Source organism: Carcharodon carcharias, chromosome 3 (genome assembly GCF_017639515.1).
Source record: "Carcharodon carcharias isolate sCarCar2 chromosome 3, sCarCar2.pri, whole genome shotgun sequence".
Taxonomy (NCBI): Eukaryota; Metazoa; Chordata; class Chondrichthyes; order Lamniformes; family Lamnidae; genus Carcharodon; species Carcharodon carcharias.
The window spans coordinates 30884913-30911374 of NC_054469.1; the positions used below are offsets into that span (position 1 = coordinate 30884913).

Here is a 26462-nt window from a genome sequence, read left to right on the forward strand (position 1 = left end):
ACTCAGTGAAGGAGGTCAATATTGTAGACACACGTCAGCCGTGCTGCAAAAACAAGTCCAGATCTTAACAGAGTACAATTCCAAGCTACAATGCCAGCAGTAATACACTCACCCCTTGAGGTTCAGGCACAATTAAATGGGTGCAAGCCTTATTCAGTTTGAGCTGGCAGTCTCCTCCGTAGAAAGTAATTAAAGCCCATAGTGTTTTGCGGTCTTCAGTGGAAACCTGAAACAGAGAAATGTGAAGATACATACTTCAGGTATTTTGATCCATTGTACTTTTTAAAATTCACTTATTACTCTACTGCGGTTCAACACAAAGTAAATGACCTTGGAATCTCACCACAAGCCTGCGCCCTAATTGAATGGGGAAAGTTCACCCAGAATCTGACCTTCCAAATAACTCAGCTCCACAATGAAGTGCCTATATGTAAATTCTATGCCAGCTAAAGAGCCTGGTCTATTCTGAGCAATTCAGAAGTGAATCTTTTACTCTTTCAACATCTCAACAAGTTTCAAGAACTTCACATGGAAACAGAACAATGGTGACCCAGTTTCCAGCAAATGCAATTTATTCTCTTTAGCGTTCCCATTCATTTACTAAAATTTCAACATAGGCTCACACCGATTCCACAAGCAACCATGCAGCTGGTCTCCATACTTAAACATTCTTATACTGAGGGAAAGGAATGCAGAAAGACAACTTTATTTAGGAACACATTTTTTGCAGGAATGCCCCAGGTAATGAAGATTAATAATGGCTAATAAATGAATTACAATGGATCTTTCTCCTTCCCCGAACATTTGGCAGGTTGTACTTTACCTGCAAAGGAACATAAGAATTAGAAGTAGGCCATTTGGCCCCCCCAACCCTGCTCCATCATTCAATCAGATCATGGCCATTTTTCCCACACTATTCTCATATCCACTGATCACAGAATTGTTACGGTGTAGGAGACCATTCAGCCCATCGTCTCTGCACCAGCTCTCTGAGCCATTTTAACTTAGTGCCAACCTCTTGCCTTTTCCTCATAATCCTGCACATTGCCCTCATAGTCCTGATGTCATTGCTACCTAGAAATATATCGAGTGCTAACTTGAACATTTTCAATAACTGAGCCTCCACAACCCTCTGGGGTAGAGAATTCCAAAGATTTGCCACCCCCGCCGCCCCAACCCAACTCTCCGAGTGAAGATATTCCTCCACATCTCAGTCCAAAATGACCTCTCTCTTATTCTGAGGCTGTGTCACCTGGCTCTAGACCCCCAGCCTCAGGGAACATCCTTCCTGCATGTGGCTGGAGCGCTCTGGAAGAATGTGTCAGCACACTGAGACAAACCTCCCTCACTGTTCACCATTCCTCAGCAGGTAATGCTGCAACAAGGCGCAAAAAAAACAGTCGGCAGGATAGGTCTAGAATTATAAACTAACCTCAGTTAATTTTATAAATTTTTCTAAACCAAAAAGGAGGGATTTCTTACAAATACTTACCCACCGTGGAATATTTTATGAGATCCCCACTTTGGCATTTAATCCAAGTGGTATTTGGAACACAGTTCAAATGGTTGAGGGAAAGAAAATTAACCCAAAACAGAATTTCATTTGCTCAGAAGGCCGTCATTTGAGTCTGCATCAACACTCCAAATGAACAATTCACTTCGTGCCATTCTCTCCCCTTCTCCCCATAACCTCGCACATTTTTCCTTTTCAGATAACAGTCTCAATTAAACCCACATCCACCACACATTCAGGCGGTGCATTCCAGACTAAGTTTTTTTTCTCGTATCACTTCTGCTTCTTTTGCAAATTATTTCAAATCGGTGCCCTCTTGTTTTCAATCCTTTCACAAATGGGAACAGTCTCTCCTATCTCCTCTGTCCAGAACCCTCATGACTTTGAACAACTCTAACCCACCTCCCCACCTCACCCCCCTCCCCCCCACCACAAGTAAAGCAGTCCTAACTTCTCCGGTTTATCTTCACAACTGAACTTCCTCATCCCTGGAACTATTCTCGTGAATCTTTTCTGTACTCTCTCCAATGCCTTCACATTCCTTCTGAAGTGTGGTACCCAGAACTGGACACAATACTCCAGCTGAGGCTCAGCTTGCATCTTGTACAAGTTCAAATTAACCTCCTTGCTCTTGTATTCTATACCCCTATTAATAAAGCCTAGGAAACTGTACATACGAAGTAGGAGGAGATGGCCATTCAGCCCCTCAAGCTTGCTCCGCCATTCAATAAAATTATGGTTGATCTGATTGTGGTCTCAACTCCACTTTCCTTCATATCCTTATATCCTTTGACTTGTCAATAAAAAAAATGTATCTAATTCAGCCTTAAAAATATTCAGTGACGCAGCCTCCACCACTCTCTGGGAAAAGTGTTCTCCATAGACTCACGATCCTCAGAGAAAAAAGTTTCTCCTCATCTCCATCTTAGATGGGAGACCCTTTATTTTCATACTGTGTCCCCTAGTTCTAGTCTCTCCCACAAGGGGAAACATCCTTTCAGCAGCCAGCCTGTAAAATCCCCTCAGGATTTTGTGTATTTCAAAAAGATCACCTCTCATTCTTCTAAATTCCCCAAGGATATAGGCCCAGCCTGTCCAAGTTATCCTCATAGGATAACCCCCTCGTTCCAGGAATCAGTCGAGTGAACCTTCTCTGAAAAGCTTCTAATGCAATTATGTCCTTTTTTAAATAAGGAGACCAAAACTGTATGCATCTCTTTTATATTCCATTCCCTTGGGAATAAATGACAGCCTTGCATTTGCCTTCCTAATCACTTGCTGTGCCTACAATACTACCTTGAGATTCAAGTACCAAGACACCCAAATCCCTCTGTCCCTCAGAGTTCTGCAATCTGTCCCCATTTAAATAAACTGCTGCTTTTTATTCTTCCTGCCAAAGTGAACAGTTCACATTTTTCCCACATTATACTCCATCTGCTGAATTTTTGCTCCTCACTTAACCTATCTGTACACCATTACAGACTCCTGATGACCTCTTCACAACTTACTTTCCTACCTATCTTTGGGTTATCAGCAAATTTGGCAACTATACATTCAATCCTGTCTGAGTGACTTATGCACATATATACCCAGGTCCTTCTGCTCCTGCAACACCCCCCCACCCCTTTAGAATTGTCACTCCATGGTCTCCCTACCAAATTGAATCACTTCACATTTCTCCGCATTGAACTTCATTTGCCACCAACCAGTCTGTGCGCCTTTGAAGTTCTACATTATCCTCCTCACGGTTCACAACGTCTCCAAGTTTCATATCATTTTCAAATTGTGTCCTGTACACCAAGGTCTAGGTCATTAACAGAGATCAAGCAAAGCAAGGGTCCCAGCAGTGACCCCTGGGGAACTCTGCTACGAACTTTCCTCCAGCCCGAAAAAGATCTATTAACCAAAACTCTGTTTCAATCAGCCAACTTGTATCCACACTGCTACTGTTCCCTTTATTCCATGAGCTATAACTTTGCTCATAAATCTGTTATGCAGCACCCTATCAAATGCCTTTCAGAAGTCCATACACACCTCATCAACAGCATTGCCCTCAGTAACTGTTACTTCTTCAAAAAACTCTGACAAGTTAGTTAAACATGAATTTTCCTCAAGAAATCCATGAGGGCTTTCCTTAACTAAATTGTATTTGTCCACGTGACTATCAAATTTTGTTCCTAAATATTGTTTCTAGAAGTCTCCCCACCATTGAAGTTAAACTGACAGGCCTGTAGTTGCTGGGGTTACCTTTACACCCTATTTTGAACAAGGGCGTAACATTTGCAATTCCTCTGGCATTACCCGAGTCGAAGGAAGGCAAAAGTTATGGCCAGCGCCTCCGAAATTTCCACACACACTTCCTTCAGTACCCTTGGGTGTATCTCATCTGGTCCTGGTGCCTTATCAACTTTAAGTACAGATAGCTTATCCAATACCTCATCAATTTCAACCCCTTCTTGTGTCTGAACTACCTCCTCTTTCACCAGGACCTGAGTAGCATCTTCCTCCTTGGTGAAGACAGATGCAAAGTATCAATTAATACCTCAGCTATGCCCTCTGCCTCCATGTGGAAATCTCCGTTTTGGTTCCTAATTGGCCCCACTCCTCCTTTTAATGTGTGTATGCCTATAGAAGGCTTTGGGAATCCCCCTTTATGTTGGCTGCCAGTCTCTTTTCATACACCATCTTTGCTTTTTCACCTCTCCACTGAGCCTTCGATATTCAGCCTGGTTCTCAATTCTATGTCATACCCGACATCTGTCAAAAGGAAGCAAGAATATGCTTATCTTAATTTTTACCTGTCTTATTATTCAGGAGGTTCTGGATTTGTTGGCTCTTCCTTTCCCTTTCAAGGTAATGTACCTCGACCGTGCCTGAACTCTCTCTTCTTTCAAGATAGCCCACTGTTCTACTGTTTTTCCTGCCAACCTTTGACTCCAGTTTAGTCAACCTAAATCTGTTCTTACCCCATTGAAGTCAGCTTCGCCCCAATGAATTATTTTTTTCTTTAGATTGTTCCTTGTCCTTTTCAAATCCAGCCTAAACTTTGTGATACAATGATCGCTGTCCCCTAAATGTTCCTCCGTATTGACACTTGATTCACTTGGCCCACCTCATTTCTAAGAACCAGTGCCTCTTTTCTTGTTGGTCTGGAAACAAACTGTAGAAAATTTTCCTGAACATGCTCTAGGAATTCTTTCCCTCTCTGCCCTTTAAACTACTACTATCCCAGTCTATATTCAGATAATTGAAGTCACCCATCATAATTACTCTAAGATTTCTCTGCAGATTTATTCCTGCACATCCTTCCCACCAGTTGGTGGTCTATAGACAACAACAAGCAATGTAATCACACCTTTTTTGTTCCTTAGCTCTAGGCAAATCTATTCAACCATTGACCCCTCTGGGTTATCCTCGCTCTCCAGCACTGCACTACAATGCTCTCCTTTATCAATACCGCCAGTCCTCCCCCATCTTTCCTGAACACCTTGCATCCAGGAATATTTCACACCCAGTCCTGCCCTTCTTTGATCCAGGTCTCTGTTATAGCCACTATTTCCACATGGCAATCTGCGCCTGTAACTCCCCAATCTTATTTACCACACTCAGTGCATTCAGATATATGCACAGTAACACTGAGTTAGGCTTTATGACTTTCTCACTTTCTTTAGCCCCACCTATTAAGTTATTATTCCTTATTCCAGTGCTATCTTTCAGTATATTGTGCACCTTGGTATTCTTCCCTGATGTTATCTTCTGGTCTCCATGCCCCTGCCAAGTTAGTTTAAATACTCCCAATAGCATGACCAAAACACCCCACCTGGAACTCAGTCCCAGCTTTATTTAGGTGCAACCTGCCGGGCCTGTCCAGATCCCATCTCCCCCTGAGTTAGTCCCAATGTCCCAAGAATCTAAAGCCCTCCCCTCCTGCACATCTTTCCAGCCATTCATGCATTTCCATGCATTCATCTGCTTATCCTCTAATTTCTACACTCCTAGTTCTGTGTAATATATTTTTTGATTGCGTGTAATAAATGAACTTTTAAAAAATCAAAATTAAAAATATTCTGTACCGATGCTGTTTCTTCATACAAGAAATTTCACTTTTTCTTTAAAAAAATAAGAACAAAACTTTAGGATTATACAAAGCAGAAATAGGCCATTCAGCCTCGTGAGCCTGCTTGTCATTCAATTCGGTTTTGACTAATCCATAATTTAACTCCGACTACCTGCCGTGGTTTCATAAATTACAGCAGAAAAGATTAAGGGAAAATCTAATAGGTGCATTCAAAATCATGAGTAATTTTGATAGAGCAATAGGCATGTCCCGTCCATCAAATGCACCAGCAACCAGGGGTCACAAGTTAAAATAATTGGCAGATTATTTCTTCATACAAAGTTTGCTAAGACTTGGAATGCATTACCTGAAAGGTGTTGGATGCGGATTTCATAGAAACCATCAAGAGATGATTGGGCGTATACTTCCAGATGACTAATCGGCAGGATTATTGGGGGGTGGTGAAGAACTGGGGCAAGGGGCTCATTGGATAGCTCTTTCAAAGAGCCAACATAAGTACAAGGGGCCAAATGGCCTCCTCCTGTGTTGCAAAATTCTGTGTATCTAATTCTGAATTATTCCAGGACAAAGGAACCTGCTTGATTGGTACCCTATCCACCACCTTCAACATTCACTCCCTCCACCACAGTGGCAGCACTGTGTACCATCTACAAGATGTTGTGCAGCAACTCACCAAGGCTCCTTAGGCAGCACCTTCCAAACTCACAACCTCTACTATCTAGTAGGACGAGAGCAGCAGGTACATGGGAACCCCACCACTAGCAAGTTCCCCTCCAAGCCACACACCATCCTGACTTGGAAGTATATTGCCATTCCTTCACTGTCACTGGGTCAAAATCCTGGAACTCCCTCCCTAACAGCACTGTGGGTACCTACACCACATGGGCTGCAGCGGTTCAACCCCATCTCCTAAGGGCAATAAATGCTGTCTAGCCAGTGATCCGCACATCATGAAATAAAAAGAAAACATGCTTTTTAAAAAGGGATAAAAGAACATTGAATATCTTCCCTGTGTCTTTCCACTGGCAAGAGAGGACTTGGAGACAGCACAGAATTTTAAAGGCACAGGTGGAGGCCATTTGGTCCATCATATCTGCACCGGCTCTTCAAATGAGCATTAAATGACTTAGTGTCATTGCCCTGCCTTTTCCCCATACCCCTGCACAGTGTTTTTATTCAAATAATCATCTAATGCCCTCTTGAATGCCTTGATTGAACCTGCCTCCACCACACTTCCAGGCAGTGCAGTCCAGGCCCAAACCACTCATTGTGTAAAAAAGTTTTTTCTCGCATCACATTTGCTTCTTTTGCAAATCACTTTAAATCTGTGCCCTCTCGTTCTTGATCCTTTCAAGTTGACTTTTTCTTTAAAAAGTTTAAAAAGATAGGCTCACTTTGGAACTCATATTCAAACTATTAGAAAGAATTATGGGGTTGACTTCAATAGAGAAGAAAATGAGGCTGGGTGTAAAGCTAGTATTCAATTCACTACTGCTCAATTCCCCCCCTTATGACTATCTCAATGTTATGCACTGTGGAATGCGTGTTTGTGGACAGTTGGCACTTCCATCTGAGGAAGAGAAATGGAAATGAGAGGTTCCTGACTTTTGAAATATGGCGTGCGAGAACGATGTTGAGTCAAGAGCTCAACCTGGGCACATTGACACATGTGCAGTGACAGTGTGTGTGCTCCTTTAAGAAATCTGTGACTAGCTGATCTTGTGCGTAATACGGCTGGATTCAAGTACATTTGGACAACAAGGGAAAAAACCACATACAGAACCAAAATTGAGATGGTTAACCGCACAGAAGACTGGAATGGAAGAGCGACATTGTGCGTACAGTGGCATAAGCTGGCAGTTGCTATCGTTTTTATTGCTCAGGCATCTTCCCCATTTGTTCTTGTGTTCGCAGCCAGGCTTATCAACCTCAAGTATATGCTTGGCTCAGAGGTAACACTGCTGTCACTGTATTAGTTAAAAGCTCGCCCCAAGAATTAAGTATAATCTAAACTGACACTTCAAAGTAGTAATGAGGTATAACTACATTGTGACACATTAAACTGAAGCCCCACCTGTCTGTTTAGGTGGATGCAAATGCTTAGTTCAAACAGTTTAGATCAGTTGAAACAGAGAAGCAGAAAGCTCCCCATACCAACATTTAACTCTTTAATCTAACACCACCAAAGCAGATTAGCTGATCATTCATCTCACTGCCCTTGTGGGATTTTTCTTTTCCATTCATTCACAGGATGTGGGCTTCGCTGGCTGGGCCAGCAATTATTGCCCATCCCTAGTTGCCCTTGAGAAGGTGGTGGTTAGCTGCCTTCTTGAACCGCTGCAATCCATGTGCTGTAGGTACAGCCACAGTGCTGTTAGGAAGGGAGTTCCAGGATTTTGACCCAGTGACAGTGAAGGAACGGTGATATATCTTACAGTGCACAAATTAGATGCTGCATTCACCTATGTCATAACCAACTTCAAAAGCAATCCATTGACAATAAAGTCCTTTCAGATGTCTTGGGGGTGTGAAAGGCAGTACATAAATGCAAACTGTTTCTGTCAAAAAATAGTAAGCAAAACCAGGTTTCTGAGTTTCAACATGAACAGTAAGTGCTAGCATCTCTTTGGGTGATGATGGGGCAGGGGTCAAGTGAGCTTTGCAGATTCACAATATCAGTCCAGAGTACCTCAAGACACAAAGTATGTACAAGGACAACAGAAATACAGACCAGAAGGCTCAACAGGGAAATGGGGGAGAAAGACCTTAGTTTACCACATGATGTAAAACACTAAATTCAGTAACAAAATTATCAAGATAACAAATTCAGAAAAATGAAGAGCCCAACATGAAGAATCAACTTTTGCTATTCACTTTAAGGTGGATTGCTTACAAACAAATTAAACCAGAATTAAGTATTAACAATTAGCCATTTCCTATGCCAACAGTTTTAACATAATTAGCCTTTCACACATCAGCTCAAAAACAATTCAGGTCTTTCCAACAGGCAACAGGGAGGCAAGATATGTGAATCGTTTAACAAGCAGCTACAGCTAAAATAGTTCTCTTAGCCTTAAGGAATGGGGGGGGTTGGGGGTGGGAGAGAAGGTCAGAGAAAACTGTGAAGACATACCCGTGACAGGCAAGCTGCAACTCCCGAAAATACTTGTCCTCCCTCTGGAGAGAAGCCAGCCACTCTGTGCTTTAAGTTAAGAAAATTAACTACAGAGTTATACTTGGGTTAAAAATTAAAAGTGCCAGTGCTACATGACACTGGTGGGCTAATTCACTGCGTGACAAGAGACAGATGTGCACCAGCGTGTACAAACATAAGACGGTTTAACACAGCATTGAAGGGTGCGGGGAAGTTTGCGGTGGTGCAGAATTTTGATCCACCTGTGTATGCATGCATTGGTGTGTAGCTAGCAAACAGAATCAAGCCATTGCCGATTTCTAAGGCAGAGCACTTGTAGGCACTTAAGAATACGCTCGACTAATTGTGCTGCGAGAAAATTTTCCTGACATTATAATAAATTATATAAATATAGTGCCTTTAATGCAATAAACACCCATAGGTACTCTACAGGGGCATTATAAAACAATATGACATGCTACTTGAGAGGATATTAGGACAAATGACCAAAAGCTTGGTCAAAGATGCAGAATTTAAGGAACGTCTTACAGGAGAAAAAGTGAGTAGAGAGGTGGAGAGGTGTAGGGAGGGAATTCCAGAACTTGGGGCCTAGGCAATTGAAAGCACAGGCATCAATGGTGGAGCAAGCATAACTGAGAATGCACAAGAGGCCAGAATTAGAGGAAAGCAGATATCCAGAGAGTTGTAGGGCTAGAGGAAGTGTGGTTTTTGGACACTGTTTGTAGTTGGGAAAAGCAACTGGGGTTTAGCTTTGCATTCCATAGTTATCCTAGGATAGTGAACAGCTTTAACTGATAACAGCAGAACCTGATTCAGCTTTACATGGCCCAGCCAGATCTGACGGAGGATGGCTAAACTGGTTGACCACCATATTCTTTCAAGTCAGTATCCCTTGGACTGAAAGAGAGTGGAGACAAGGGGAATGGGCAGGATGACAGATGTTGGGAACCAATACCTTAAAGAACAATTTTATCTTTTAAAATTTGGAAGGACATTGCAATATTTGGACACTTGGGAACTGACTTGGATTTTTTTAAAATAAGATCATAAATTCACCGTGGACAGTGAACAAGCATTCCTTTTCAAAAGAATCACATGACCAGCATGGCACTTGAGGAGAGCTATTTGCTTTGGGAATGACGATTTCAAGAGAGAGGGTGGAACAGGGTGCAATGCTCAAAGGAGGGCTGGAGAGTTTTAATTAAGAGGAGAGATTGGGGTTATTTTCCCTGGAGCAGAGATTTAGTTGGGACATGATTGAGGTGTATAAAATTTTGAGGAACTTACATAGGGCAGACAGGAAGGAACTTTTCCTGTTGGTGGATAAATAACCAGGGGGGCATAGATTTAAGGTAAGAGGCAGGAGGTTTAGAGGGGATGCGAGGAAGAATTTTTTCACCCAGAGGGTGGTGGGAATCTGGAATTCACTGCCCGAAAGGGTGGTAGAGGCAGAAACCCTCATAACATTTAAGTAGTATTTGGATGTGCACTTGCAATGCCATGGTATACAAGGCAATGGGCCTAGTGCTGGAAAATGGGATTAGAATAGTTAGGTATTTGTTTGACCGGCGCAGACTCATTGGGCCGAAGGGCCTTTTTCTGTGCTGTAGACCTCTATGACTATGACTCTAAAGTGCCAGAGGACTACAGGGTCACGTTAAGGTGTGATCTGGTGATAAGCGCCACACTGTCACCATGACCTTCTTGAAAGGTGGGGGTGGGGGGGGAGAGTGTGGAAGATGCAGCCAGACAGGGAAGCTTCCTTCAGGGGAAAGGGTGTCATCACCCTTCAGCCAGGCTTCTGTTCCAGCCATGGCGTTCATGGATAGCAAGGGCCTTGTTCTCAAGTGAATGCACATTCTATGAGGAGATGCATAGTGGGATGGTATGGGCAAAGTCTATCAAGGCAACTCTGCATGTGTGTTTGTGTAGGGTTTAAAGGTCAGTTACACAGGAAAGAGATTGGCAAGGTTAGCTTCCAGTGGGTGTGCTGGGCAGGAAAATCAATAAGAGAGTGGGATGGGGGCAGTTGGGATTACTACTCATAATGAGCCAGCGCCAAGTGCATCAGTAAGCCTGGAGGATGCCAAGAGAGGCACAGAAGGAAGCTATAGACCTATCCATGAGGGAGTCAAGCCTGGGACAGCAACTAGAGAGCAACAAGACTGAGGAGTACTGAAGAGTTGGGGTAAGGAATTGGGAGGGCAGGTGAGAGTGGAGAAGTCAAAGGAGGCAAGACAATAGAAGAGCGGGTCTGGGAGGGGTAAAGAGAAAAGAAGTTAAAAACAACAATAGTGGGTCTGGAGTCAGGGTAACAATGACCATGTGAATGGAATTGGGGAAGGGAAGCCACCCAGAAAGAAAAAACCTCCAGATCCACCAGCTGTACAATACCTCATCCCCAAATTTTACTTCAGCTTATACAGAAACAAAATGCTGTTTAAATACTCAGCAGGAACTCAAAACGTTAACTCTGCTTCTCTCTCCACATATGCTGCCAGGCAGGCTGAGTTTTTCCAGTGCTGTTTTTTTATAATTCATTCATGGGATGTGGACTTCACTGGCTAGGCCAGAACTTATTGTTCATCCCAAGCTGCCCTTGAGGCAGTTGTGAACTCCCTTCTTGAACCGCTGCAGTCCATGTGGTGTAGGTACACCCACAGTGCTGTTGGGAAGGGAGTTCCAAGATTTGGACCCAGCTACAGCGAAGGAAGGGCCATATATTTCCAAGTCAGGATGGTGAGTGACTTGGAGGGGAACTTCCAGGTGGTGGTGTTCCCATCTATCTGCTGCCCTTGTCCTTCTAGATGGTAGTGGTCGTGGGTTTGGAGGATGCTGTCTAAGGAGCCTTGGGAAATTCCTGCAGTGCATTTTGAAGATGGTACACACTGCTGCTACTGTGCGCCGGTGGTGGAGGGAGTGAATGTTTTTGCATGTGGTGCCAATCAAGCGGGCTGCTTTGTCCTGGATGCTCTCAAGCTTCTTGTGTTGTGGGAGCTGCATTCATTCAGGCAAGTTGGGAGTATTCCATCACACTCCTGACTTGTGCCTTGTAGATGGTGGACAGGCTTTGGGGAGTCAGGAGGCAAGTTACTTGTCGCAGGATTCCTAGCCTCTGACCTGCTCTTATAGACACAGTATTTATACGGCTAGTCTAGTTCAGTTCCTGGTCAGTGGTAACCCCCAGGAGGTTGATGGTGGGGGATTCAGTGGTGGTAATGCCATTGAACTTCAAGGGGTAATGGTTAGGTTCTCTCTTGTTGGAGATGGTCATTGCCTGGCACTTGGTGTGGCGCAAATATTACTTGCCACTTGTCAGCCCAAGCCTGGATATTGTCCAGGTCTTGCTGCATTTGGACATGGACTGCTTCAGTATCTGAGGAGTCACGAATGGTGCTGAACACTGTGCAATCATCAGGGAACATCCCCACTTCTGACCTCATGATGGAAGGAAGGTCATTGATGAAGCAGCTGAAGATGGTTGGCCTGAGGACACTACCCTGAGGAACTCCTACAGTGATATCCTGGAGCTGAGATGACTGTCCAACAACCACAACCATTTTCCTTTGTGCTAGATATGACTCCAACAAGTGGAGTGTTTTCCACAATTCCCATTGACTCTGTTGTGCTAGGGCTCCTTGATGCCACACTCCGTCAAATGCAGCCTTGATGTCAAAGGCAGTCACTCGCACTTCACCTCGGGAGTTCAGCTCTTTTGTCCATGTTTGAACCAAGGCTGTAATGAGGTCAGGAGCTGAGTGGCCCTGGTGGAACCCAAACTGGCCTTCAGTGAGCAGGTTATTGCTAAGCAAGTGCTGCTTAATAGCACTGTTGATGACCCCTTCCATTACTTTACTGATGATCGAGAGTAGACTGATGAGCCGGTAATTGGCCGGGTTGGAGTTGTCCTGCATTGCGTTCACAGGACATACCTGGGCAATTTTCCACATAGCCAGGTAGATGCCAGTATTATAGCTGTACTGGAACAGCTTCATCTCCAGCATCCACAGTATTTTGCTTTTACTTTAGGCTTTCTCTCACATGTACCAAAACGCAATGCATCTCCCGCAAGGACGAAATATTCCTTTGAACACGGAAAGGATACGGAAGGAGTTGGCCACATCGGACTGATAAAAATACCCAGGATGGCTGCAAAAGAAAATAAAGAGTAAACAAATAAATACCGGTTCAGCATTCTGAAAATTGCATGATTTTCCACTTCTCACAAGTTAATAACCATGCTAGCTTGGGTTCAATTAATCTTCAAACTTTACTTCTGTAGCTCACTTCAACCATACATTTCCTTTTAAATGGGCTGGCAACACCATGGGTTATATTACTAGGCTGGTAATCCAGAAGCCCAGACCAGTAATCCAGAAACAGGTTTCAAATCCCACAATGACTTCAGTTCATTGACTAAACCTAGAAGAAACTACCAGACTGTCCTAAAAATCCACTCGTTCTTTAGTGCCCTTTAGAGAGGGAAAGCTGCTGTCCTCTACTGGTCTGGCCTCCATGTTACTCCAGGCTGACAGCAATATGCTTGAAACTTAGCTGCTCTCTGTAAGGAATTAAATACTCCGTTGTGCCGAACCACCACATAAATTAAAAGTCACCACACGAGCAGCAGTGGCCAGCTTATCAAGGTCAATTAGGGTTGGGGCAATGAACGCTGCCCTTGCTCGCAATGCTCATATCCCATGAGCGGATAAACAAATATACATTTACCACATGAAAAGCAGCCTTTGCAATAGATAGTGGCTTTGCTCAGGATTACATGTGACCCTTAAACTTGCTCTGGAAGAGACCGATTTGGTTAGAATAATTCAATGACACTAATTGCAGAATCATGGAAATGATATTCCGGCAGGCCACTGCCCTGGTGCCAGCTCCTCAACTGAAGCAGTCGACACCAATCCAATTTCCCTGCCCTTTACTAATCAAGAGAGCTCATCTGATTTTCTTCCAATAGTGCTGCAGGTGGGCCTTGGTCTTGCCCACCACGTGCAAGGCCTGACAGTACAGAACTCCTCGGTACTGCAGCTCACCCTAGGTTATATGCTCAATTCTCTGGGAAAGGCAGGGGAGTAGGCCATTGAGACCCTTGAGCCTGCTCCGCCATTCAATAAGATCATGGCTGATCCGTTTGTGTTTCGAATTCCACATTCCCATCTACCTCCAATAACCTTCGATTCCCTTGCCTAACAAGGATCGATCTACCTCTGCCTTAAAAACGTTCTGAGACTCCACCGCCTTCGGAGGTAGAGAGCTCAAAAAAAAAAATCTATCCTAAAAGGGCAAACCCTAATTTTAAAACAGTACCCCCACTAGTTCTGGGCTCCAGTGGGAACAAGCCCAGTCCATCAGAAAACCAGATTGTCAATCTTAGTTCATCCATCCAGTCGACAAGAAACCACCACCTCCCCGCTCCCCACCACATTATAAAGTATCCTTTGAAAGTGAGATGCCCTAATCCCTGCCAGCGAACACCATGGCACAATTCAATAGTTTTAAAAAACATTAAAGCCACTGCAGGTTGAAACAGTAGGTAAAGATTTCAATTACAATAGTACATTAAATATTATATGCTTCCTCTTTAGGTTACTGCTGGAGAACTTGATATATGTTCATAAGTATTAAAGCAAGTGATTTTACTTAATTCATGAGAGAAAAAAATTTAAGTCAAAAATTGAATTTAGCATTTTAATTAAAACGTTGCATTAAGCTGATGAAGCATTAAGTACTGGGTTGACGAGGGAATGGTAGAAAACTACTTCAAAAGACTTCTGATCCAAGGCTTCACTTCTATAGTTCTCCTCTGTATAACCTCTAAAAAAAGACTTCAGAGAGACTTTGGTAAACTACTCGCAATCTTCTAAATTATTGAATGATTCAGGGCTTCCCAGAGATGGAGAGAAATCTTATTTTGCACAACTATACTGTGCTTAAAGTATAAAATATATAAATTATTTTTAAAATGGGATACAGAACTTAATCAGATTATAAATCTGGAAAAAAAAACTCAGCGTCATTACCCTTAAAAATCGGTCAGAGGAGAAAACAGTTGGTGGTTAAACATTGGGCTTATAATTTCTGACAGGAGTTGAAATGAGGATGTTTTAGCTCAATAGAAAACATGGTAACAATTGCCGTTAAGCCAAACTCACCGAGACCCCACAGGATTGTGGGGGAAGTGGCAAAGTAAAACGGGGAGGGCGGGGAGAGAGAAGGCGGGCGCAGCGCGTTTGAAGTTGGGGGACTGAGGCAGATTGTTTGGCAAAGTATAGGGAGATAAACTCTGCATCCAAACACCTGACCAAAAAGGTGGCGCGAGGCCGAGAGTGGCACACTGGAAGCTGTCCCACTCTCAGCACCGACATCCCTCACCTGGATGAGCACAGAGGAATCGCTGAAGTGAGAAGCTGATGGTTTGCCATCTGCTGGATGCAGTCAAGGTGCAGCATTACCACTTCACAGCAAACAAACCGAAAGCACGGAGAAATTGCTTTCGGTGCTGCCCTCGTAAATCCATCGCATCAGATAGCAAAACTGCGCAGGGCAATCCACACAAGTAGGGTATGGGGCAATAATCTGCCTGCAATTGATGCCATCGCCATGTTGTCGAGGAAGAGTTGGCATATGCAAAGTGAAGTATGGATGAGGAAGCCCATCTTGGTCTTTCTAGGGAAAGAATGAGTGTGTCCAATTACTTCTTGAACAGCGCATTTGAAAACTTCAGAGCCTCACAGCCAATAATTTGAATAAGACATAGCAAGTTTAAAAATACTTCTAAGTATCATCCTTAAAAGCTTCCTCTTGGGATGTTTTCATAATTTGTCTGAGACATTGAAAATAATTTACCGTCGACAGAATATTTGAAGAAGGAAGAATAAGTACTAAGAAAGGTATATTTTACTGTCATTACTCTTGTAATTCTCCTTTAAAAAAAATACAATAGCCTGTGGTGTATTCTGGCATCTTGTTTGTAGTCACATTTATATTTGGAAAAAAAAAATCAACCCAATTTTAAATACACCCACCCACACCGTATATCAAATATACTGTAAGGAAAATAAATTGCATGAATATGGGGAAAGAGTGCGGGATTGCAGGAATGGGGCTGACTGGAATGGTTCTTTGAAATGCCCTCCTTTTGTGCTGTTCTATAGTTTTATAAGCCTGACAAAACCTGCAGACCTGTACTTTATCCAACAGCTTTATGTTTAAAAAACAGATATTTCAGAGGCACAATGAAAATAATAAGTGCGCACATGACTAACATCGAGCCATATCAAGTACTCCTTCATTTGCAATACTTTACAAATAAATGCAGAAATAATGGTCTATTTTATTTTGACATGGAGAAGGGAAGCGATCCAAACACGCAACTCTCAAAGGAAAATAACACAGGACTGTGAGAATGCACTGCCCGAGCGCGTGCTGAAGGCAGATTCAATCGCTGTGTTCAAAGGTAAACTGGACAAGCACCTGAAGGGAAACTATTTGCGGGGTTACAGAGAAAGGATGGGCAAGTGAGACTGGTCAAATTGCTCTTGCAGAGAGCTGGCACGGGGTAGCTGGGCCGAATGGCTTCCTTCTGTGCAATCACTGCAATGTTCATTTATATTGGTCCTCTAAGCCAGTGATTCCCCAACTGAGGGTTGCAAGCTTAAAAGCTGTAATGGTGGCTGCGGAGTAGAGACTCTGTCAGGAACATGATAGGACCAGACCCAGGGTCCCATGATACATGCACCCAATTTTTTTCCCCCTTGCTCACAGTTCACTTCAGCATGCTGGTCTGTATCAAATCTCGATGCTGATCGAGCCTGGAAGCCACGCTGGAGATGGTTGGTGCACTAAAACAAAAATCACACCACCAGATTGTCACCTGGGCCCAGTGAGCAAGATAACATTTGTACAAAATTGTTAAAATTTAAAAACACATGATTTTCAGACATTTAAACGTAGTGTGCACTTTAATGATTAAACAGTGAAGGTTACTATTTGGCTGCTTTTGTTTTATCTTCGCGTTGCCTCCCCCACCACCACCAGCTCTCATAGCACCAAGTCTAAGGCATTAAAATGGGGAAAAATAATTGTTTGGCAAGCACGGCTCTAAGCCATTTTAGCAACTAGTTCCCCCGATTGAAAAAACATTTTTGCTCTGCAAGAGAGAGACAATATAACGCTCACCTTGACTATTGGCAAATCAAACACTTCCCGAGCTTCTCCAACTTCCGGGTTGTCACCATCTTCTGCAATGATGTGCGTTGCCAATGCATTGTAGGAGACTTCTTTCGCCTTTCCAGCCTTCAGCAGCTGAATCACCTAATTAAACAAAGAGTGAGCTGTAAACACACAGACACTCGATACAGAGTGAACTCACGACTGAACTCCACTCAAGATGAGAGCTATGCGTGCCCACAATACAATGGTACAATTCGTCAAGCGATGAGATTTAAGGGTTGAGAAAGAAATAAAGGAACAACGGAGAAGGAAATAGGGTGAGCTAGAGTCAAATTAGGTATAGAAAGAAAAATGAGGGAAAAAAGATTAAGAGGCAACAGAAAAAGATAATCAAAAACAGAAAACAAATGTAAGTTTTAAGTCTTTAAGAATATACTATCACTCGGAATTAGAGTCAGTCTAAATAGCTTCCTTTCTATGCCTGAGTGATTGATCGTCATTGCGTTAACAATTATCACCTTGATAAGAGAGTAACTTTCCCATTAAAGTCCAGTCCTAACTTTGTTTAATGTAGAGATCCAGCAAATTCTTAAAAATAGGGAGGTGGAGAGCGAGCTGCCGTTTTTGAGAGGCAAATGGTGGAATCGAGTAAATCACTCAGCAACTTGTGGGTGATTCGCAATCCACAGGGTATCAGCTCCTCAGCACAGGTCGCTGGACGATTTGCACCTCCAGGCAGAACCACGTTGAAGTCAACGTTACCTCAGCGGCAAAATTCTGAGCGGCTGCTTTGGTTAGATCCGTGCATCAGCCAGGAGGAAAACAAACATGAAGCAACTGGTGAGGCATTTCATCAAGTTTGTGCAATTGCAAATATTGCAGCATCCCACCACAGATAAGCTGCAACAAACCGAAGAGAGTCAGTGGCTCTGCCGTTTGATGGATCTTCAAGGGGCTTGACATGATAAACAGCTGGCCATTAGAGAACATGTTCATTCCAAACGCTACCTCTGGAATATACCCATCACCATTAGACAGTAAAACAAAAGTCATCTCAGCTCCACTAAGTGCACATTTGCAATCATTAGCTTGCTGAATGGGAGAATAGAACGTCAGAGAGCCTGTAGTTTAAAATTTATGGAGTGCCATTATTAAATCAGTCGGCACACAGTAAGTTTTTTTTAAAAAAAACACACACAGCGTTACTGAGCCCGTTCACAACAAACCACAGTGCTGCAGTCATGCAAATGAAAACTAGAATCTCCAACATTTATCTGAATACTGGAGATGTATGGTCAGCACTCCCTCAGCTGAATGGAAATTGCATGCTCATACAAGCATCAAATCCCAAGTCAGACTCCTGTTAACTGGAATTAAAACTAAAAAAAGTGATGGAAAAATTCAGCGAGGGGGGGGTGTGGGGAAGAGAGAACAACAACATTTCGAATCCAATATGACACTTCTTTGGAACCATCTCCCACCAACATCCGACAGCAGGACTTCAGGCTGACCAGGCAGCTTGCAACAAGCTCTCCTCGAAGTCTGAATTACCTGGAAAAACTCAGCAGGTCTGGCAGCATCGGTGGAGAAGAAAAGGGGATTCGCCTAGTTCTGTTGAAGGGTCATGAGGACTTGAAACGTCAACTCTTTTCTTCTCCGCCGATGCTGCCAGACCTGCTGAGTTTTTCCAGGTAATTCTGTTTTTGTTTCGGATTTCCGGCATCCGCAGTTTTTTGTTTTTATCTCCTCAAAGTCTGTTTATCTGGAAGCCATCGGCCACCGCCTGCCAAGCAGAACAAGTCTGTGAATATCAACCTCACCTCACTGCAACGCCATCACCTTAAAGGAAATCTGCACTTCTGCCTTCAGCCAGGAACCCACCTGAATTACGAGTTTCACAGAAGAGTCATATTGGACTCAAAGCATTGACTGTTACTCTCTCCACGGATGCTACCAGACCAGCTGAGTTTTTCCAAGCGCTTGGTGTTTTTTATTTTCTTCAGATTTCCAGCATCCACAGAGCTTTGCTTTTATTCCTGTAGAACTAGAATAGCTCCAACCATGTTCAAATAGGCCTGGTACAGACTGGAAGATGACAGCCTCTGTGCTGTAACCATGCCGGGATTCTAGAGGACGACAGCGTTAGGGATGGGCATGGCACGGGAAGGACGGAACAGCATGGAATGGGGGATTTGAAGAAGTGCTGTTGCAATAAAGAGACTAATTTTGAAACAAACGCTTTGCAGATCTCTGCCAGTACATGAATGTTAAGCTTCTGCAACAGCATTCTGCTTTAAAAAAAGAGCAGATAAAATTCATATGCACTTGACATGCAGGAGGAGGAGTTAAGGTTTTTCCCTATCTTTAGGCTCTATACCCAAGTTGTTACAAAAATGAAACAGCCTTGCTTTGACCGATATTGAGATCGGTTTTTCGTCTTTTTAATTTACCCAATGGTTGGGGAAGCAATTTAATTTGATGTCAAGGTTAATAATCCATTGAACAGCTTCAAGCTGGCAGTGTGAATGGTTGTCATGCCACCAGGAATGGATTTCTCAGGGCAGAAGTTCAGTACGATCAATTCCGTTGTTCACTTGGGGGGGGGGGTTTTTTTTTTTTACAAAATCTCAAAAGGTTGAATGGTGAATGTACTTTATAATGGGAGTAAATTAGATGGGTTCTAGCCATCCCAAAATCTGACACTTTTAAAGGAGAAGGGGCAATAAAAACTTTTTCAGTGAATTCAAGACAATTTTACTGCAGAAATTGTTTGACAACGCAAGAAAAAAACCGATGTAAAACTTGCCAATTACAGCATAATACAAATCGCAGCACATGCTGGATGGTTCAGGTAATGTACTTAACTGGAGAGTGGAGGTAGTGGGTGACGTGGCCGATGCAGACATTGATGTGGTTGAAAAGAATGATGTTATACTGCTTCACCTATAGTTTTTCAATTTTGTAAAGCTCTTGGTAAGGAGCAATAGCAGTGTCAATTGCTCTACAAAAGGTGTTACAGCCAGAATGAGAGGCCCCACTACTCCACAGGTCGTCCCATTAGCGTACCTGCTTAATTCGCTTACCAAAATGGCCAATTATTTACCTTCGCTACTGCTAGATCCAGAATAAAAGAGACTTTAAGTAGGCTTCTTTCAATAAACTCAGTGACTGATTTACTATAAAAATGAAACTTTTTAAAACATGTTGCAAAAACTGGTTAACAGACAATTTGCAATTTGGAAGTGTATCTATCCCTTTTAAAGTTCCCCAGCGCGCGCGCGCACGCACGCACGCACACACGCACGCACGCACGCACACACGCACACACGCACACACGCACACACGCACACACGCACACACAAAGGGTAGACAAATAGGATCTATGCAGAGGTGGACAGTTGAAGGAAAAATTTTAGAAAAAAGATAACAGGGTTTTGACGCTGTTGATCCGATGCGCTCGAGAGAGAGAGAGAGAGAGAGAAAGAGAGAGAGAGAGAAAACGAACGGGTCACTAGTCCCAGTAGATGTTTGGAGGTTCTCACCAATGGAGTTTCTGCATGGAGGAAGAATAGAGGTTGATCAACCCTTCTCATCTCAGCCTCTCGTGTTTCCAAAAACAGACAAGTTCCCCTGAGATGAGGATTGTTAGGTAGATACTGATACCACACTATTTCATGCAAGGCAAGGAGTAAGAGCTGGGCAGCTTCTCCCCTTCTCAGTTCATTTCCAACTGAGTTTAAAACAACAAGTTCAAAACATAAAGCTCCATCAGGTGATTTCCAATAAATCACTAGGGCCCTTGCCTTTAAAAGAGTTCCCCCCTCCCCGCCAAAAGTGATTGCAGTTCAAATAGACAAACAGCTCTCCTCCACAAATGTCATGCTGATCATTTAGTTGATGCGATGTGATTTCTTGGAAAAGGCATGCTTGCTCCAGTCCAAGATGAAATTATGATTTTTTTTTTTTACAGAACAGGTCAGCTACAGGCCAAGCATCCAAATAATGCAATGTTCTTCCAAACTTTAAAAGTATAGTTCTTGTAAGTATGGTTGTAACAAAGGCTTGTATTACTGTCTGTCACCTGTTTTTTCAAATCTTTAGCTGATCTTATGAGCTCCACCATCATCTGGGTTGTGAATTGAAAGTTCTTAGGCTTTTCTTTCTGCTCCTGTTTTAGTTTCAATTAATCTCATCAGCTCAACCAATTCTTCCGTACACTAATGGTACAGAGTTCCTCTTGATGGGATTGAAGGAACTTGCCCACTTCATGCGTGGTCAGGTCTTCAAATCCCTCCCTCCCAACTCATTTTGCCAAGTCAACAATCCTGGTCACTTCAGCATCCACACTGGGGGGAACCCTGTGCAATCAGTCATAGCCTCAGGCCAAACGTTTTTCCAGCAGGCATTTATGGTTGAATCTCTGACTTCTTCCCGTGAGTCCTTAATTATGCCTACTGCTCACAGGAAGTTGAATTCCTTCCAGCAATCACTGTGGTTGAAGGGTCTGCTTCCAGAATGTGAAGGATGTGGCTGAAACTTTGTTGGGTGCAGTAAGTCTTGAATGAGGCAATGTTCCCCAGGTCCATTGGTTGGATAAGTGAGGTCGTATTTGGGGGTAAAAACAAAACGTCAACATCTGAATGGCTGTCTATGAGAGCGTGTGGATGCCCAGGTACATTATTGAGGATTAATAGGATCTTGAAAGACAGGTTCTTTTCTCTCAGATAAGTCCTGATCTCTGGCAGAAAGCAACTGGCAAACCAGATGCTGTAACTCAGGCAATGCTGTCAGCCTTCCAAAAGGCTGGCGCATGACATTTTTTTGTCCCTTTGTAAGCTCGAGGGTATTCTGACCTATAAACCAGCATCGGTTTACATTTAAAGCCAGCCACGCCGGCACATAGCAGAAGTGTCAGCCTGGTTTTAAAACCAGGAGCTGTCTTTCCTTCTTTCAAAAGGTAGGTCCTACTTGGCATCTTCTTCCAGAACAGTTAGTTTCGTCTACATTGAAGACCTGCTCTGCCTGGTAGCCTCGCTCTTGTGTATTCCTGCAGCACCTTGGAAAACTCTCCCGCAGCTGCTTGGTCAGCAGAAGCAGCCTCCCCCCACCAACTTCACATTATCAGCCCGAAACGCGTTTTAAAGCAATCTGTGCTGGCTGAGAATCCTCTGGAAGTTTGGAGAGGCACCTTCTGCACCACCTTCATCGTCACCAGTGACACCAGCACTGCCCTCTTCACTACTCTGTATGTGCTGACACAATTCATTGTTTCGAATGATTGGACCATTAACCTGGTCCTCCTTTGATGCTGATGCTCCATCCACACTTTGAGTAATTTCTCCATTTCCTCTTATGTGTGGATCTCTCCTGCTCACAAAAGTTAACCTGGCGGTACGACTTCCAGAAACACTAACACTGGCCTTTATTTCTTTCTTCAGGTTGACTAAAGTACCCGATTGTATTCCCCGGCCAACAGGGCACCACTTGCACCATTTTTCAGTCTATCCAAGGTTGTGACTTTTTGTTCAAGAGTCATCGTTCTCTGATCTGCTCCGACTCACTCATTCTCAGCAAAGTGCTGCACTGTACCTGGGCTGCAAAATCACAGCAAACCACGGGCTGCTGGACACAGCACGTACGCAGCGCACGCTTTCTACGTGGGAAAGGCAACACGGAGGCATCATTTTTATGGCCTCTAAATTTAGACTTTTATTTATTTAGGGACCAACATAAGTTTAGGTGAGAAGTTTTAAATGATAAATCGCAGATGGGCGAAGATTTGGGGCTGAGAACGGCGATCAGTTGCACAAACACTTTTGCGTGGATAAACAAATTCATGATAGAGGGGAGTTGACTGTATATGGACGGTGGTCTGACTTGGGTGGCTTCGGTCACAATTTGAGCTGTTCCTCGTGTTCTGCTTGTGCAACAAGTGACCACATCTTCCCCGGTCCGTCTAGAGTGGTTGAGAGTTGCCCAGAGTTTCTGTGGGATTTCAGTTTACCAGGTTGTGGTTGGTGATGTTTACAGCCAACGAGGTGGTGGCCATCAGTGTATTCCAGTAGAGACTACAAGATTTCAGACAAACGTTGAGGTCCTGTTTCAATTGAAGTACTTAGCTGTCAGCCGATGGTGTTCTTTGAGGAGGAAAAGCCCCTGTGGACATCAAGAGGTTCAACATGTGCTAGCACAGGAAGCCACTCGAGATGTGTCAAGATGCCAGACTCGGAAGTCATGACTTCCTGGAGGTGGATATGCACCATGGTTGTGTGATGGTTCGTGATCCAACTTGAGCAGCAGTACTCTGCTGTTGCATAAACCAGGGCAAGTGAAGGTGTGCACAGAAGCAGAGAGGGAGACTGCAACCTTCATGTGGCCCTCGTGTTAAAGTTTTCCAACTTGAAAACCCGCAATCTAATGCTGTCTAGAAGGCGAGTGAACCCCAGCCACCCAGGTCCAAGCAGTAAAAACCCATTGGAAATCATCTATAGGAAATGGAGCAATCATTATCAAACTTAAAAACAGTTGCGGTTAGAGTACCTTCAGTGATGAAATAAGCACGTCAGTCAGATGCCAACAAAACTAATTGTAGATCACTGAGGCCCAGCACTGATCCCTGTGGCACTCTACTAGTTACAGTTTGCCAATCAGAACTTGGCCCATTTATCCCAACACTGTTTCCTGGGGGTTAGCCAAACCCCTACCCATGCTAATATGTCATCCACAATACCATGAGCTCTTATCTTGTGCAGTAACCTTTTATGTGGCACCTTTTGGAAATCCAAATTCACAGCATCTACTGGTTCCCCTTTATTCACCCTGCTTGTCATATCCTCAAAGAATTCTAATAAATTTGTCAAACATTATTCCCCTATCGCAAAACTATGTTGACTCTGCTTGATTTATTACGATTCCTCTTATACCTCTTTTATTAAGGATTCTAGCATTGTGTCAATTACAGGTGTTAGGCTAACTGGCCTTGTTTCCTGCTTTCTGTTCCCCTGCTTTTTTTTTAATAGAGGCGCTACATTTGCAGTTTTTCAGTGCACTGGAGCCTATCCAGAATCTAGGGATTTTTGGAAGATTACAACCAACGCATCCACTATCTCTGCTGCCATCGCTTTTAAGACCCTAGGATGCAGGCCATCAGGTCCAAGGGGCTTGTCAGCTTTGAGTCCCATTAGTCTTTCGAGATACTTCTCTCTAGAGATAGCGATTGTTTTAAGAGCTTCCCTCCCATTAATTTGGCCGTGCTCCTGAAGCACTTTGGGAGGTTTTCCGATGTTAGTCACAAGATGAGCACAAGTTGTTGTTGTTGTACGTTGCGTGAGGTACAATTCCATTAATCGGCAAAGCCACCCAATAAGCAGTCTCGCTGACTTCATTTCTTGAGCAACAGAAAGGAAAAATCAGAAGCCGCAGACGTTAATTGAAATGTTAGAAATCATCAGCAAAGTTCCTGCAACTGCCCTCCCTACCAGGTGGCGCTTCAAAGGAAGAGGAGGGGGTCATTTAGCCTCTCGAGCATGTTTCACCATTCAATGAGATCATGGCTGATCTGTGATCTGGCTCCATACAGCCAGCCACCTTTGCGCCATATCCCTTAATGCCAACAGTTAATAAAAGAAAACTATCAATCCCAGAATTAAAATTAACAATTGACCTAGCAACAAGGTTGTGGAAGAGTTCCAAACTTCTACCATCCTTTGCATAAAGAAACGTTTCCTAATTTCACTCCTAAAAGATCAGACCCTTATTTTCTGGTCCTAGATTCCTCTCCAGGTGAAACAGATTTGGTTGATAGAAGCTGTTGGTTCCTCCTGCTATCATGAAAATTTCATTCAAGTCACCCTTTTACTTTTTCAGAAAGTACAGCTTTGGAAAGATAAATACAACAAGGCAACAAGAAGAGCGAGAAGTACTTTGCCTGTATACAACTGAAGAGATATAACATTTAAAATGATTGTTTAATGACACCAATTAAAGCAATTTAACAGTAAGCTGTCAAAACTGCACAAAGACTTGACTTCACACTAACAGCACCCACTGTGTCTAATAAACCAACTCCAGGTTTTGTGCAGGAGGAAAATGTGGATGTTTTATTATGGTTACATTCCTGGGCTTACTACGGGTTAAATATTTACCATTTCAACCAGGACGGCGGTAAAATTCTAACCGGAACACAGCAGGCTTACAGCAACTGGGTAGCAGGGTTCCGGTGAAGTATCTTTCTAAACACTGCCAAAGACCTACTAGCTCCAACTCATCTGAAAATACATCATTTCAATCTATTGTGGGCAGTGCTTAAGAGAAAAAAATCCACATTTGCCAAACTCTTCAAACTGGCACACATTTTACCCCAAAGCACAGGTATATGAAGTGTTTTGTACTGGCTTTACATACACCCACACGCTCAAGGAAATATTTCATAACTCTCAACAAATATATTCCATTGAGAAAGACTGTGAGAAGGATGCACCAAAAGTTAACTAAGGAAGTTAAGGATGGCATCAAATTGAAGGAAAAGATGTACGGCATCACACAGATCAGTGGTAGCCCAGAAGATTGGGAAAATTCTAGAAACTCAGATGACTAAAAAGAGGGAGAAATTGGACTATAAGAGAAAACTAGTGAGAAACATAAAAAGACAGTAAAAACTTCCATAAATACAGAAAAAAGGAAGGGGGAGCAGCTAAAGTGAATGCTGGTCCCTTAGAGGGTGAGGCTAGGGAATTAATAATGGGAAAGTAGGACATAGCAGAAACTTTGAACAAGTATTTTGTACCTGTCTTCACAGAAGAGACATAACGCATCCCAAGAATAGTAGAGAAAAAAAAAAGGGTAGGAGGAACTTAAAACAAACACGATCATTAGAGAAAAAGAGTTGAGGAAACTAATGGGACTGAAGGTGGACAGGCCCTGAGCCTGAAGGCATGCATCCAATAGCCATAAAAGAGGCGACTGCGGAGATGATGAACACGTTGGTTGTAATCTCACAAAACTCTCTAGATTCTGGAAAGGTCCCGGCAGATTGGAAAACCACAAATATAACTCTTCTATTCAAGTAAAGTAGGGAGACAGAAAGCAGGAAGTTAGGCCGGTTACTCTAACATGCACCATTAGGAAAATGCTAGAATCTATTAAGGAACTGGAAGTAAGACATTTAGAAAATCATAAATCAGATAGAGTCAACATGGCATCGTGAAAGAAAAATTGTGTTTGACAAATTTATTCTTTAAATTTATATTTATTATTTATAGTGTTCTTTGCGGATGTAGCAAGCAGGGTGGATAAAGGGGAACCAGCAGATAGTGTATATTTGGATTTCCAAAAAGGGGGAAGTCTTGCTACAACTGTACAGGGCACTGGTGACTGCACCTGTAGTGCTATGTACAGTTTTTGGTCTCCTTAAGGAAGGGTATACTTGTATTGGAAGCAGTTCAGAGAAGGTCCAGTAGGCTGATTACTGCGATGAAGGGAATTACTGTCCTATGAGGAAAGGTTGAGCATACATTCATTGGAGTTTAGAT

The 26462-nt window shown here is 43.2% G+C and overlaps 1 protein-coding gene across 2 annotated transcripts in view; it reads right to left on the reverse strand.

The window, feature by feature from the left end:
* The window catches only part of paxip1 (PAX interacting (with transcription-activation domain) protein 1), a 115502-nt gene that overhangs the window by 86752 nt on the left and 2288 nt on the right, over positions 1–26462 (reverse strand). The window contains exons 2-5 of one of the 2 annotated variants that reach the window (XM_041184866.1): positions 16939–17073; positions 12851–12894; positions 8725–8788; positions 113–226 (exon numbers count right to left, since the gene is read on the reverse strand). In XM_041184866.1, coding sequence (XP_041040800.1) covers positions 113–226; positions 8725–8788; positions 12851–12894; positions 16939–17073 — 357 coding nt within the window. Of the gene's footprint in view, positions 1–112; positions 227–8724; positions 8789–12677; positions 12821–12850; positions 12895–16938; positions 17074–26462 lie in introns of those variants that run through there. The other variant, XM_041184868.1, reaches the window with a different exon arrangement.